This window comes from Ochlerotatus camptorhynchus, unplaced genomic scaffold (genome assembly GCF_037179485.1).
Source record: "Ochlerotatus camptorhynchus isolate MF236.1 unplaced genomic scaffold, CSIRO-AGI_Acam_v1.1 ptg000204l, whole genome shotgun sequence".
In the NCBI taxonomy this organism is placed as follows: Eukaryota; Metazoa; Arthropoda; class Insecta; order Diptera; family Culicidae; genus Ochlerotatus; species Ochlerotatus camptorhynchus.
Genome location: NW_027040694.1, coordinates 751,758 through 765,144, shown reverse-complemented (window position 1 = coordinate 765,144; position 13,387 = coordinate 751,758). Strand labels below are relative to the sequence as shown.

Here is a 13,387-nt window from a genome sequence, read left to right as displayed (position 1 = left end):
TGTCAACCAAGAAATTTACGTGAAAGAGTGTTTGAATAAACGTCTGCTGCCTTTCCTGAAGAAACACGGTTGTTCCGTACTGTTTTGGCCGGATTTGGCATCTTGCCATTACGGTAAAAAGGCCATGGAGTGGTACGCCGCCAACAACGTGCAGGTTGTTCCCAAGGACAAGAACCCTCCCAACACGCCAGAGCTCCGCCCAATTGAGAAATACTGGGCTATTGTCAAGCGGAACCTAAAGAAGACCAAAAAAACTGCTAAGGGCGAGCAGCAGTTCAAGGCAAACTGGCTTTCTGCGGCGAAGAAGGTGGACAAGGTGGCTGTACACGCGTTTTCCCTTGACCAAATTTTGACCGTATCACCCTTTAATTAAAGCCTAAATCGCGATATGTGGGGTCTGTTGTGGATTGGAAATCTCTAATCGCATTTATCTCCTTAATTAAGGCATAAATCACAATTTGAGGGGTGTTTTGGGGCTCAAAATATTTAATCGTCTTTATCTCCTCAATTAAGGCCTAAATCGCGATTTGAGTGGTGTTTTATGGTTCGATTATACCCTGAATTAAGGCCTAAATTGTGATTTGAAGGGTGTTCTGAGGTTCGAAATCTTGAATCGTCTCTATCTCCTTAATTAAGATCTACATCGCGATTTGAGGGGTGTTTTGGGGTCAGGGGTCTAAACGGTTGACGTTTTTTCTTTACTCCACTCGCTTCGTTATCGTGCGCGAGTCTGTTTGAATTTGTACTCTGATGCTCTGCCGTCGTCTCTCTTACACAACACAAACACAAAAGAAAATTATTAAATAACTATCATACACTGAGGCAAATAATCTTAAGAATTTCATAAGGCTCGACTTATGAATGACACATTTGAATTTCATAATCGTAACTTATGAATGATTTTCGTCTAACGCATTTAACCATTACATTAACCCTAGCGTTGAAAGACGAGTGAGCAACCTACAGGCCCCGGTATCTCAGCGTTCATGGTTCTGTTTCAGTCTGCTCCGTTTTATTATTTGTTTGTCAACATAATGTTTCATAAGGCAAATCAATTAAATTCATATCGATTTCTTGTGGCTAAAATTCATAAGTCGTTCTTATGGAATTCTTACGTTATTCTGCCTCAGTGTATGACATCTGTGATTTCGTTCTAATTCCTCAATTTGGTGTAAATTAAACCATTTCTGATCAGAAATGTTATTACTAGGATATCGTTGTTTCGAAAAACTAAAATACAGACATTCGTGACAACCTTCGGCGACAGTGTCGTATGACAGAGCCTGTCATATGACATTTTAGTTTGGTGCTGTACTTTGGCAGCTTATTTTGCAAGTGTCGGAAGCAAAGGCAGTCGATTATCACAGAAAATGGGTCGTCTACGGTTACCGCTTGTTTGGGGTTCGAAATATTAAATTGCGGTTATCTCCTTAATTGATGCCTAAATCGCGATTTGAGGGGTGTTTTGGAGTTCGAAATCTTTAATCGCATTCATCTCCTTAATTGAGGCCTAAATCATGATTTTTTGGGGTTCGAAATCTTTAATCGCCTTTGTCTCCTTGATTAAGACCAAAATCGCGATTTGAGGGGTGTTTTTGGGTTCGAAATCTTTAATCGGCTTTATATCCATAATTGAGGCCTTTGATTGTGGCCGTGATTTGAGGGGTGCTTTGGGGTTCGAAATATTAAATAGCTTTTATCTCCTTAATTGAGGCGTAAATCACAATTTAAGGGGTTTTTTAGGGTTTGAAATCTTTAATAGCATTTATATCCATAATTAAGGCCTACATAGCGAGTTGAGGGGTCTGTATGGGTTCGACATTACCTTTATCTCCTTAATTAATCCATAAACCGTGATTTGAGGGATGTTTCGGTGATCGAAATTCTAAATCGCGTTTATCGCCTTAATTAAGGCCTAAATCGCGATTTGAGGGGTCTTTTGGGGTTAGAAATTTTTAATCATCTTTATGTCCCTAATAAAGGCCTAAATCGCGATTTGAGGAGTGTTTTGTGTTTCGAAATCAAATCTTAGATCGCGATTATATCGATTAAATCGCTATTTGAGTGCTGCTTTAAAGTTAAAAATTTTTATGGACAAACATTTACATTCATTTCGTGCATTCATTTTATCAACAGAATTCCGTAAAATATGTTGGGGAAATGGCTTTAATGTTGGCCTATGGATCAAGGATTGGGCCCATCGCTAAAAATCTGCTATTTATCAATTTTATCTAGATAAACGCGTCATTAGGATGGCACTGATGGATATTTTTGGTCGCTATTGAAAATTTAGGATTGCTGAATTTATGTATGGGCCCAAATTAAGGACATTTAGGCCGACATTACATCCATTTCCCCTACTAAGCTTTTGTAGGTTTTATAATTAGCTACAATAGTTGTGAATAATTCAAATCTGTATCTCTTATGCCTGATGGACCAGAACGAACAGAACCAAAACGAATTGAGTTTCTTCCTTTCGAATTCTATATGTTGCTCTGAAAATAATTAGGAACTCTATGAGCCTAATTTGACGCAAACATCATATCTAATGCAACTTTGCAAAAGTATGACAAAATTGCATAAATAGTACCGGAACATCGTTATTATAAAAATTGATTTTCAACACGAAAACCGAAAAGAACTGACCAGCCAGCTTCTTTGTTAAGACAGACGAATTTTGATGCGTTTGACAGATGCATTTTTCATGTGGTTTACTGCCTATAATCGCATATCAGTCCCATATGGATTTTCGTCAACATCGTTATCCACTATCAGTTGGCATCTACTTTCATATTACTTGATAAAACTACGGACTTTGATCATGAAAAATGGGAAAACAACATCAAGTCAGTTGATGTGAAATATCAAACAAAATAATTGCATATCAGGCACATCCTGAAATTCAACCGTCCGTAGTTCAAGTTAAAGATCTGCTTTTCGAAATGTCATATTTTTCGCTGATATAACAAAACATGCATGCTTCATTGCAACTGATTCTAACTTGCAGGGTGGCCAGCGAACCGGGAAATTTCCAGGAATTTTAAAAGCAACTGGGACAAACGGGAACAACCCGGGAATTTTACGAGAGAACCGGGAAAAATAAATTAATCACACCATTGGAACAAATTTTAACACCAGAATTTTAGATTAAACCATTAAAACAGAGTGATTCTTTCCAAATGCATAATTTTCTTCAGTTTCCAGTTTTATTGAGTTTTTAGAATTCAATCACTCAGCAATATTTCAAATTGATTTTTGTCTTTTCAATTTCAGATGTAAAGTGAATGGGCCTTCAAATAAAATATTGAAGTTGCTGGAGTTTGGAAACAAATATTTATAAAAAATCTAATCTGAACTAGGGGAAATGACGGCTTCGGCATGACAGACTATTTTCGGCAACCCAAATTGAAACACTATTTTCACTGGATTTTCTTACGCAAACACTTCGCTGAATGCATGCAAACGATTCTTTATGCTTTCAGCTTCAATTTGACTATATTTTTACCACTGAGAAAAAGCAATCTAGCAGGGTTTTCTTGAAATGAAACACACGCACTACAAATTGTAGCTGATTTCGAGTTGCCGATAATAGAACAGCAGATATACATGCAGTTCAAATGGAACGGCTGCCGAAGAAAAACTGGTTGCCGACAATACTCGCTCTCACTAGAGAAGATTGGAGCTTTGTAAAAGCGTTTCAAAACAGTTTTTGACAATTCTTTCGACTGAAATTGTAAGAGCAGCTGGCAGCAAAAGATTGTAAACAAACCAATATTGCATATGTGTGCGTTCCATAGAGAAAAAGGCTATAGAAAGAAGGTCGCTGCTTAGGTTGCCGAGAATACGTAAATTCCCCTATAATGTTCCGGGGTTTTAATTTTTCGTTTTCAATTCGAATTCAAAATTCTGTATTCCAGAATTAACTAGGAATTTTGCTCTGAATTATCTTGGAATTCTTCTGAAATTAATAAGAAAACGCTCCGCGTAATAATTACCGTTGAATTCTTTTTGGAATTTCCTTGAAACCCCTTCTGTGATGAATCTTTCGCACTAGGGTTGTAATTATCGCCAGAACACTCTTAGAACTCTGTTTCTTGTTGAATTCTCATAACAATTCTCTTGGAATTCTTCTTAAAACTCAACTGTCATTTTCTTCACTGTCCTCAGAAAAAGGTAGGAAATTTTCGAAAAGTTTTTTTTTCACAACTCCTTTTGAAATCTTCTAATACCTCCACAAAAATCCCTCCACATGCACCCCACAATTTCTAAGGACTACACGTCAGAATAATTCTGGAATTCTTCTCAGATTCTCCTTCGAAAGTTATGTGGGAATCCTCCTCAATAATTATTTGAAATCAACACTTTGAATACTTTTAAATTTTACTAAAAAATCCAGGGTAGGATTCTATACCGTATGCGTGATAATGTTTGCACCATTGAACAACGCCAAAATTAAAAAAAATCTCAAAAATTTCGTTTTCGAGTTTTTTATTTATTCAAAGGGGGGATGTTTCTTAGAGTCTTAAACTATGTTAATCATCGATCGAGTTTCCACTTGCTGCAATTAGGGCCTCCACACGCTTCCAGAATGAACGGCAGGATCTAATAATACAGTCTGGATCCATTTCTCTCCAGGTACGGGTCAATGTTTGTCTGAGGCTTGCTGTACTCGGGTGGCGTTTAGAACAGGCCTTGGCCTTCATGACGCGCCATATTGAGTAATCCAGCGGATTAAGATCGGGCTGGATGGCCTCCACATATCCTTCGCCCAGAACGGAAGATGTTCCTGCAACCACTTCTGAGGTCGGTTCGAGGTGTGACACGGAGCCCCATCTTGTTGAAATACAACATTTAGCTTCGAACCGTACTGTTATTTGATCCACGGAAGAACATACTTACTTAAAATCACGATGTAGAGCTCCGTGTTGACCTTGTCGCCTTCTGGAATGAACACCGGGTCCATTTTTTGCCATCGGAAGCCACCACTCTAACAACATAACGCTAGCAGGATGCTTGGTCAGATACACGTTCTTGTGCTTGTCGGTCACGTCTTTTACCGGAAGAGAACTAATATATCGGTTCTAGAATTTGATACGGGATCGACGGTAAACATGCTCAGAGTTGCGACCTATCACAATCACCATCATCAAACAGCTGATGGTAGTAACGCTTTGTACATTCCTATCAATGTGCTCGTCGAAGCTCTCTCCATAATTATCCATCAAGTTGACGAAAGAAGTAAAAAGCAACTGGTGAATGTCGTCTTCTATTGTGATCCATCACCGATCTGGTCATTCCTGACAATCACGACACTCATCTGTGCTCGTTTTGAAGCAGTTGCTGCTTTGCTTGCTTATGTGAGTGTGTTGGAGAGTGACCCCAACAGCTTCCGTTTCATGTTGCCTGCTTTGTTTGTAACTCACACACTCGTGCCTGCCGAGACGAACTTGGAATGCGTAGGCATTGTTTTCATTTTCTTCTGTCGTTTCGCTTTATCTCATGATCGTACTGCAGAAGTCTTCACTGCTTTCGTTGTGCTTTTCATTATCAGCAGCGAGTGTAACGTTTTGCTTGTGAGCAGCGACCATTACTGGTGATTGTTGTTTGCCATGGCTCTAACTCTCACTGCGTGACAAAACGATCTGTCAACGATAGTCGGTTGATGTGAAGACGAGTGTCACGTGAGTGTCATGATATTTTGCATCACTGATCTCTATACGTTAAGTGACTTAAGTGACGTTTTTTTTTTATACTTTCACTAAAAAAAATACTTTCTGTAATTTTCTTTTTATTTTTCCCACAAATAACCTCCGAAAATTTACAGTTGGCCGCGTTTTAAAAATGTGTACAATTTCGTTTTTTGTTAAATATTAACAACCGGGAAATTTTTTAAGATTCGATCCAGGAAAACCGGGAAAAAACCGCGAATTTCAAAATGAAAATTCACTGGCCACCCTGAACCCTGAAAAAAATTATCAATAAATTTACTATGATTTTTCAAGTAGGTATGTAGGTACATGGGAAGTGCACTTCGTAACTTCGATGGCTATTTTCGCAATGCCTACTTTTTCCATATGGGACTGATATGTAGTTATAGGCAGTTGGAAGTAGGTGATCATTTGGAGCTATTTCGTGAAATACTTATCTGAGTACGGGAATAGTACAAAAGTACGTCAAATTCGGCCTTGCGTCAATTACGGTAATATAATTTAAAGCCGTATAATAGTCTTATATTGCAAAAAGAGCCTTATCGGACTATTAACAGGCTTGGTGGTTACTTGGGAAGTGTCAGTATTTTTGGAACGTAATCAGGGTTTTGTTACGTTATTGGCAAATATTTGGTTACACATTTTTTAAGTGAGCAGCTTGGGATTCAACGCACGATTGTCTGCTAATCATTTGAACGTAACTTTCCCGCCCCCTTCCAACTTAACGTACTTAATGGATCGCCCCTATGTATTGCAAGTTTGGGGCATAATTGCATGCAAGACCAAATGTACCACAACGATTTACTACAACAGACGTCCTAACGCATATCTCCCTTCCTTTCCAGGAGCGACGCGCGGAAATCGTGCGCCAGAACAAGGCCGCCCTATCCACCCAGAAGAACGACGACACCAGCGTTACTGCATCGTCCGGTTAAGGATCCACTAGCGCCATCGTACGAGCTTCCTTCTTTATCCTCTCTCTCTTTGACATACCATTATTGAAGAAAAAAAACACCGCTCCTCCTCCTCCCTAAATCGGCAAACACTGATTCTGAGCAGGAAAACATCCTCCGGAATACGAAATGGCTCACGGAAAATGGAACGTGCAAAACACAAAGTAGAACAACTAAGAGTTCAATCACACCGAGTTAAATAAATAAAAAGAACGTTACATGCAAATAATAACGAAAAAAAAAGTATTAATTGCCAGAAGCAAAAAAAAAAGAGAATTGATATCAGTAGTAGCGTGCAAGAGCAAGCCAGCAAACAGCAAAGAAAACGCAAAGCAAAGCCGAACGCGTTAACATCAAAACTGTTTATTGATTGATGATCTAGCCATTTGAAGTACCGTGTGCAACCAAAAGAAGATAGATAGATACAAACAAACATACAACAACAAATAAAACTTCTTGAAAAGAAGATTATAATCGCTAATTGAATTTAAAGAAAATATATAAAAACTGCTACTTTTTTGTATTAAAAAGAAGGACCGCTAATTAGGCCACTGTTACAAGCGAACAAACAAAGAGGAAAAGTAGGTCACACAAACACAAACAAACAATAACATTCACACTTACACGCTACAGATAATAAATAACAGTGAACGAGAACCACATTTTTCTTAACACTACTATCACAGAAAAGGCAACAATAGAAGAAGAAGAAGAAATTGAATAAGATGCAACTTTAGTTCTCTTGAAAATCCGATAATAAAGAAAAATGCATTGAACGATCAATAGGATTTGCGTAAATGAAAGAAAAACTAAACTTAAATAAGTGTAAAACCCATGTATCTCCATATAACCTGGCAATTCTCTTACATAATGAATAACGAAAAACAAAAAAAAAAAACAAAATTGAAACTAAGATCAAATTCTCTCGTTAAATTGTGTAACCGTGTTTCTAACGAAGTGTTTTAGTACCGGAACTCTTGTTTTTTTTTTCCTCCAGATGGTGTTGATTTTTTTAGTTCGAAAGCGACAATAGGATTTTTGTAAGCGGCGAACACACACAAAGCCTATCGCGCAACAGACAGATAGTAGATAGATAGCTCTCAGAACCAAGAAGTAAAAACTTAAGCAAACAAAAAACAACAAAAACCGACAAAGTGATCGTCTCAGTCCAAACAAAAACGTATAAATTCAAAACAAAGTAGCAGAGTGTGTGGAAATTCAAAACTGCCCAATCACGAAGAAAACAAACAAAAAATCTAACCAATCAGAAATGGGAAGAGATAAAACAATTGATTTTTTTTTCAATAACACAGGCTTTTTGAGATAGAATTTTAGAAGAGAGTGGAAGCAGAAGATTTGCATTTAGACAGTAGGCAGACAGGCAACATCGCGGGAGCAGAACGGAGCTCGATCGGACTTGGAATGGAAAAGCAGATGTTGATAAGTGCCGAATTGGTTCTGTTTAAATTTTTCGTTGCATCGACGACGCAGGAAAGAGATTTATCAATTGCACGCGCACCTTGCTGTAAAGTGGCTAGTGAAACAGGTGAGCAAACGGTTTGAAAGGGGAATCGTTTTCGTTGAAAAGGTGTTGGTTTTATGGGAGATCTTGGGACGTGTTCTCAGGGAGGATTCAGTGAGTTTCTCAAGAATGGTGCGATCGAATCAGTCGAGATCTCTAAATTGCATTGAGGTCGTGAAAACGTTCCAAGTGATGGCAGGGGGTACTCTATCCTGTGCGGCATAACAGTCCCACTAGCATTTTTAGCGAAAATGAGTTAAACATTGGAATCGATTGTCAAGCACCATCACTTTACAATGTACACGAAAAGTTTCCTGCTTTGTTCAGAAAATGTTGCCTAAAATACAAAACTATGAGCCCATGAAGAAAAAAATCTTCAACATCGTTTTTCTCAGCTTTCTGTTTTAACGAATTCTTGAAAAAAGCAGTTACTGATCTATAAAATTGCTGTTCAGATGGCTCCCTAATGTTCCAGAAGGGTTTCGAAAAAGGTATTTGAAGAAATCTAGTTACAGGAAATCCAAGTAAAAGGATTATGCAATACATTCCATCTCTAAAGATGTTTCGGCAGCCATCTAATAATGAACTTAGAGAAACTTTCCATAAAGATCTTTAAAAAAATTAAAAAACTTACTAGCCCTGTTACGTACAGTACGAATTCTCCGGAAAGTCTGAACAGAAGCTTGAGATTGTTAATGTCTATTAATTTGTGACAATTCGTGAATTTCTAAAGACAACTTGAAAGGACCTAAACAAGGAAAGGATGCCATTGCGGAAGAGACGACGTTAACAGGTGTTTTTTTTTAACTTAAACAAAAATCTTTCGAAAACATAATAAAATTGACGAACAAAACACACGTAAATGATTTCAAACAAGAAAAACCCATGAGCTTACACTTCTGAGGGACTCGAGAGTTTGAGAACATCATTATCCCCATACGTTGGACAATGATATCAACCTCTGTGTCATAGCTCTTTTCATTGTTATTTTCTACCTAGAACTAGGATGTCGTTCCCATGTCCAAGACTCCGTCCTTCAGCATTCCTAGGCGATTTTCTGCTACCTGGATCTTCAGATCTACGAACATAGCAGTGGAACCCCCATGGAAACGATCGCCACCAGGCCAGTGATGCAAAATATCATGACACTCACTCGACACTCGTCAACGCATCAACTGACTATCGCTGACAGAACGCTTTGTCACGCAGTAAGCGGTAGAGCCATGGCAAACAACCATCACCAGTAATGGTCGCTGCTCACAGGCAAAACGTAAAGCACAACGAAAACAGTGAAGACTTCTGCAGTACGATGATGAGAAAAGCGAAACGACAGAAGAAAATGTAAACAATGCCTACACATTCGTCTAGGCACGCGCGACTGTGTGAGTTACTCAGGGTTATTCTGCGTGGCGTATGAGGTGAGACGACAATTGTCACCTCGCAGTCACATGACTCTTCTCACTCTATTCCGACAGTCGACTCGGGTGAGGTGAGAGGTTCATTCTTAGGTGAGTTGCAAAGCGACTCGGTGTTCATTCACCGAAATGTCAGTTTGCTTTGTTTTCCGAAGAAGGCCCATGCAGTTTTTGTAGGTTCATTTGTCAGTTTAATCGCAGTTTCTTATTTTTTACTATGAACATGCGTTCGAGTCGTATTTCATGTCAAACAAGATAGATTAAATATTTTATTATTTTCTTAAACATAATCCGCGTTCACATGTTCGAAATCATGCATAAAAACATCATTTAAATGGATTGAAAATGGTCGGCTTTCAGTTTTGGCTGTTTGTTGTTTTCGGTTGCGGACGAAGATTTTTTTTTTCCAATCGTGGTTTTTTTATAATTAGGGTCCAGGTTCCAGTGTATTCCTCCATTTACGAACCACACCGGCGGTTCGTAAATCGAAATAGACGCAAAAAACATTATTTGCGATTTATTTCCTAAAAAGTTTTTGGAAAATTTTGTCGAATACCGCACAAAATGGGTATTTTTTGGTATCTGGGTGACGTACGTGGACCGGAAATCAACGCCTGACGTTATTTTTATTTCAATATGGCGGCTTCCGGTTAGAGAAAAGCTGGGAAGTACTGCAAAATAACCAACAACATGGGTATTTTTGGAATCTTGGTGACGTGTAGGGACTGAAAATCGATGTCTGAAGCCTTTTTGAAATTCAATATGGCTGCTTCCGGTGCGAGAAAAACTTGTACATTCTGTCAAATACTCCACAATATGGGTATTTTTGGAGTCAGAGTGACGTTTGAGGACCGGAAATCGATGTCTGACGGCATTTTGACATTCAAGATGGCGGCTTCTGGTTAAAGAAAAACTTGGAAATTCGGTCAAGTACCCCTCAATATGGATATTTTTGGAATCCGGGTGACGTGTAGAGACCGGAAAACCATGTCTGACGTCCTTCTGAAACTCAATATGACGGCTTCCGGTTATTGAAAAACTGGGAAATAATGCCAAATTACCCACAATATTGGTATTTTTGTAGACGGGGTGCTGTGTAAGGACCCTTAATCGATGTCTGACGCCATTTTGAATTCAAGATGGCTGCTTCCGGTGGGAGAAAAACTGGGAATTATTGCCAAATTACCCACAGTAGGAGTATTTTTGGAATCTTGGTGACGTGTAGGGTTCGGAAATCGATGTCTGAGGCCATTTTGAATTCAAGATGGCGGCTTCCGGTTGGAGAAAAACTTGAAAATTATGTCTAATACCCCTCAATATGGGTATTTTTAGAATTGGGGTGACGTATAGGGTCCGGAAATAGATGTCTGACGCCATTTGGAATTCAAGATGGCGGCTTCCGGTGTTAGAAAAACTGGGAATTATTGCCAAATTACCCACAGTAGGAGTATTTTTGGAATCTTGGTGACGTGTAGGGTTCGGAAATCGATGTCTGAGGCCATTTTGAATTCAAGATGGCGGCTTCCGGTTGGAGAAAAGCTTGAAAATTATGTCTAATACCCCTCAATATGGGTATTTTTAGAATTGGGGTGACGTATAGGGTCCGGAAATAGATGTCTGACGCCATTTTGAATTCAAGATGGCGGCTTCCGGTTGGAGAAAAACTTGAAAATTATGTCTAATACCCCTCAATATGGGTATTTTTAGAATTGGGGTGACGTATAGGGTCCGGAAATAGATGTCTGACGCCATTTTGAATTCAAGATGGCGGCTTCCGGTGGGAGAAAAACTGAGAATTATTGCCAAATTACCCACAGTAGGAGTATTTTTGGAATCTTGGTGACGTGTAGGGTTCGGAAATCGATGTCTGAGGCCATTTTGAATTCAAGATGGCGGCTTCCGGTTGGAGAAAAACTTGAAAATTATGTCTAATACCCCTCAATATGGGTATTTTTAGAATTGGGGTGACGTATAGGGTCCGGAAATAGATGTCTGACGCCATTTTGAATTCAAGATGGCGGCTTCCGGTGGGAGAAAAACTGGGAATTATTGCCAAATTACCCACAGTAGGAGTATTTTTGGAATCTTGGTGACGTGTAGGGTTCGGAAATCGATGTCTGAGGCCATTTTGAATTCAAGATGGCGGCTTCCGGTTGGAGAAAAACTTGAAAGTTATGTCTAATACCCCTCAATATGGGTATTTTTAGAATTGGGGTGACGTATAGGGTCCGGAAATAGATGTCTGACGCCATTTTGAATTCAAGATGGTGGCTTCCGGTGGGAGAAAAACTGGGAATTATTGCCAAATTACCCACAGTAGGAGTATTTTTGGAATCTTGGTGACGTGTAGGGTTCGGAAATCGATGTCTGAGGCCATTTTGAATTCAAGATGGCGGTTTCCGGTTGGAGAAAAACTTGAAAATTATGTCTAATACCCCTCAATATGGGTATTTTTAGAATTGGGGTGACGTATAGGGTCCGGAAATAGATGTCTGACGCCATTTTGAATTCAAGATGGCGGCTTCCGGTGGGAGAAAAACTTGAAAATTATGTCTAATACCCCTCAATATGGGTATTTTTAGAATTGGGGTGACGTATAGGGTCCGGAAATAGATGTCTGACGCCATTTTGAATTCAAGATGGCGGCTTCCGGTGGGAGAAAAACTGAGAATTATTGCCAAATTACCCACAGTAGGAGTATTTTTGGAATCTTGGTGACGTGTAGGGTTCGGAAATCGATGTCTGAGGCCATTTTGAATTCAAGATGGCGGCTTCCGGTTGGAGAAAAACTTGAAAATTATGTCTAATACCCCTCAATATGGGTATTTTTAGAATTGGGGTGACGTATAGGGTCCGGAAATAGATGTCTGACGCCATTTTGAATTCAAGATGGCGGCTTCCGGTGGGAGAAAAACTGGGAATTATTGCCAAATTACCCACAGTAGGAGTATTTTTGGAATCTTGGTGACGTGTAGGGTTCGGAAATCGATGTCTGAGGCCATTTTGAATTCAAGATGGCGGCTTCCGGTTGGAGAAAAACTTGAAATTTATGTCTAATACCCCTCAATATGGGTATTTTTAGAATTGGGGTGACGTATAGGGTCCGGAAATAGATGTCTGACGCCATTTTGAATTCAAGATGGTGGCTTCCGGTGGGAGAAAAACTGGGAATTATTGCCAAATTACCCACAGTAGGAGTATTTTTGGAATCTTGGTGACGTGTAGGGTTCGGAAATCGATGTCTGAGGCCATTTTGAATTCAAGATGGCGGTTTCCGGTTGGAGAAAAACTTGAAAATTATGTCTAATACCCCTCAATATGGGTATTTTTAGAATTGGGGTGACGTATAGGGTCCGGAAATAGATGTCTGACGCCATTTTGAATTCAAGATGGCGGCTTCCGGTGGGAGAAAAACTGGGAATTATTGCCAAATTACCCACAGTAGGAGTATTTTTGGAATCTTGGTGACGTGTAGGGTTCGGAAATCGATGTCTGAGGCCATTTTGAATTCAAGATGGCGGCTTCCGGTTGGAGAAAAACTTGAAAATTATGTCTAATACCCCTCAATATGGGTATTTTTAGAATTGGGGTGACGTATAGAGTCCGGAAATAGATGTCTGAGGCCATTTTGAATTCAAGATGGCGGCTTCCGGTGGGAGAAAAACTGAGAATTATTGCCAAATTACCCACAGTAGGAGTATTTTTGGAATCTTGGTGACGTTTAGGGTTCGGAAATCGATGTCTGAGGCCATTTTGAATTCAAAATGGCGGCTTCCGGTGGGAGAAAAA

General features: G+C 39.4%; 1 protein-coding gene across 2 annotated transcripts in view; it reads left to right on the top strand.

Annotated features, from left to right (window-relative positions):
• The window catches only part of stai (stathmin), a 151,653-nt gene extending 144,540 nt beyond the window's left edge, over positions 1-7,113 (top strand). For both annotated transcript variants that reach the window (XM_065224096.1, XM_065224095.1), the window contains exon 6: positions 6,554-7,113. In XM_065224096.1, the coding sequence (XP_065080168.1) occupies positions 6,554-6,643 (90 nt within the window). In that variant the 3' untranslated portion in view covers positions 6,644-7,113. The remainder of the gene's footprint in view (positions 1-6,553) is intronic.
• The last annotated feature ends 6,274 nt before the right edge of the window (positions 7,114-13,387 follow it).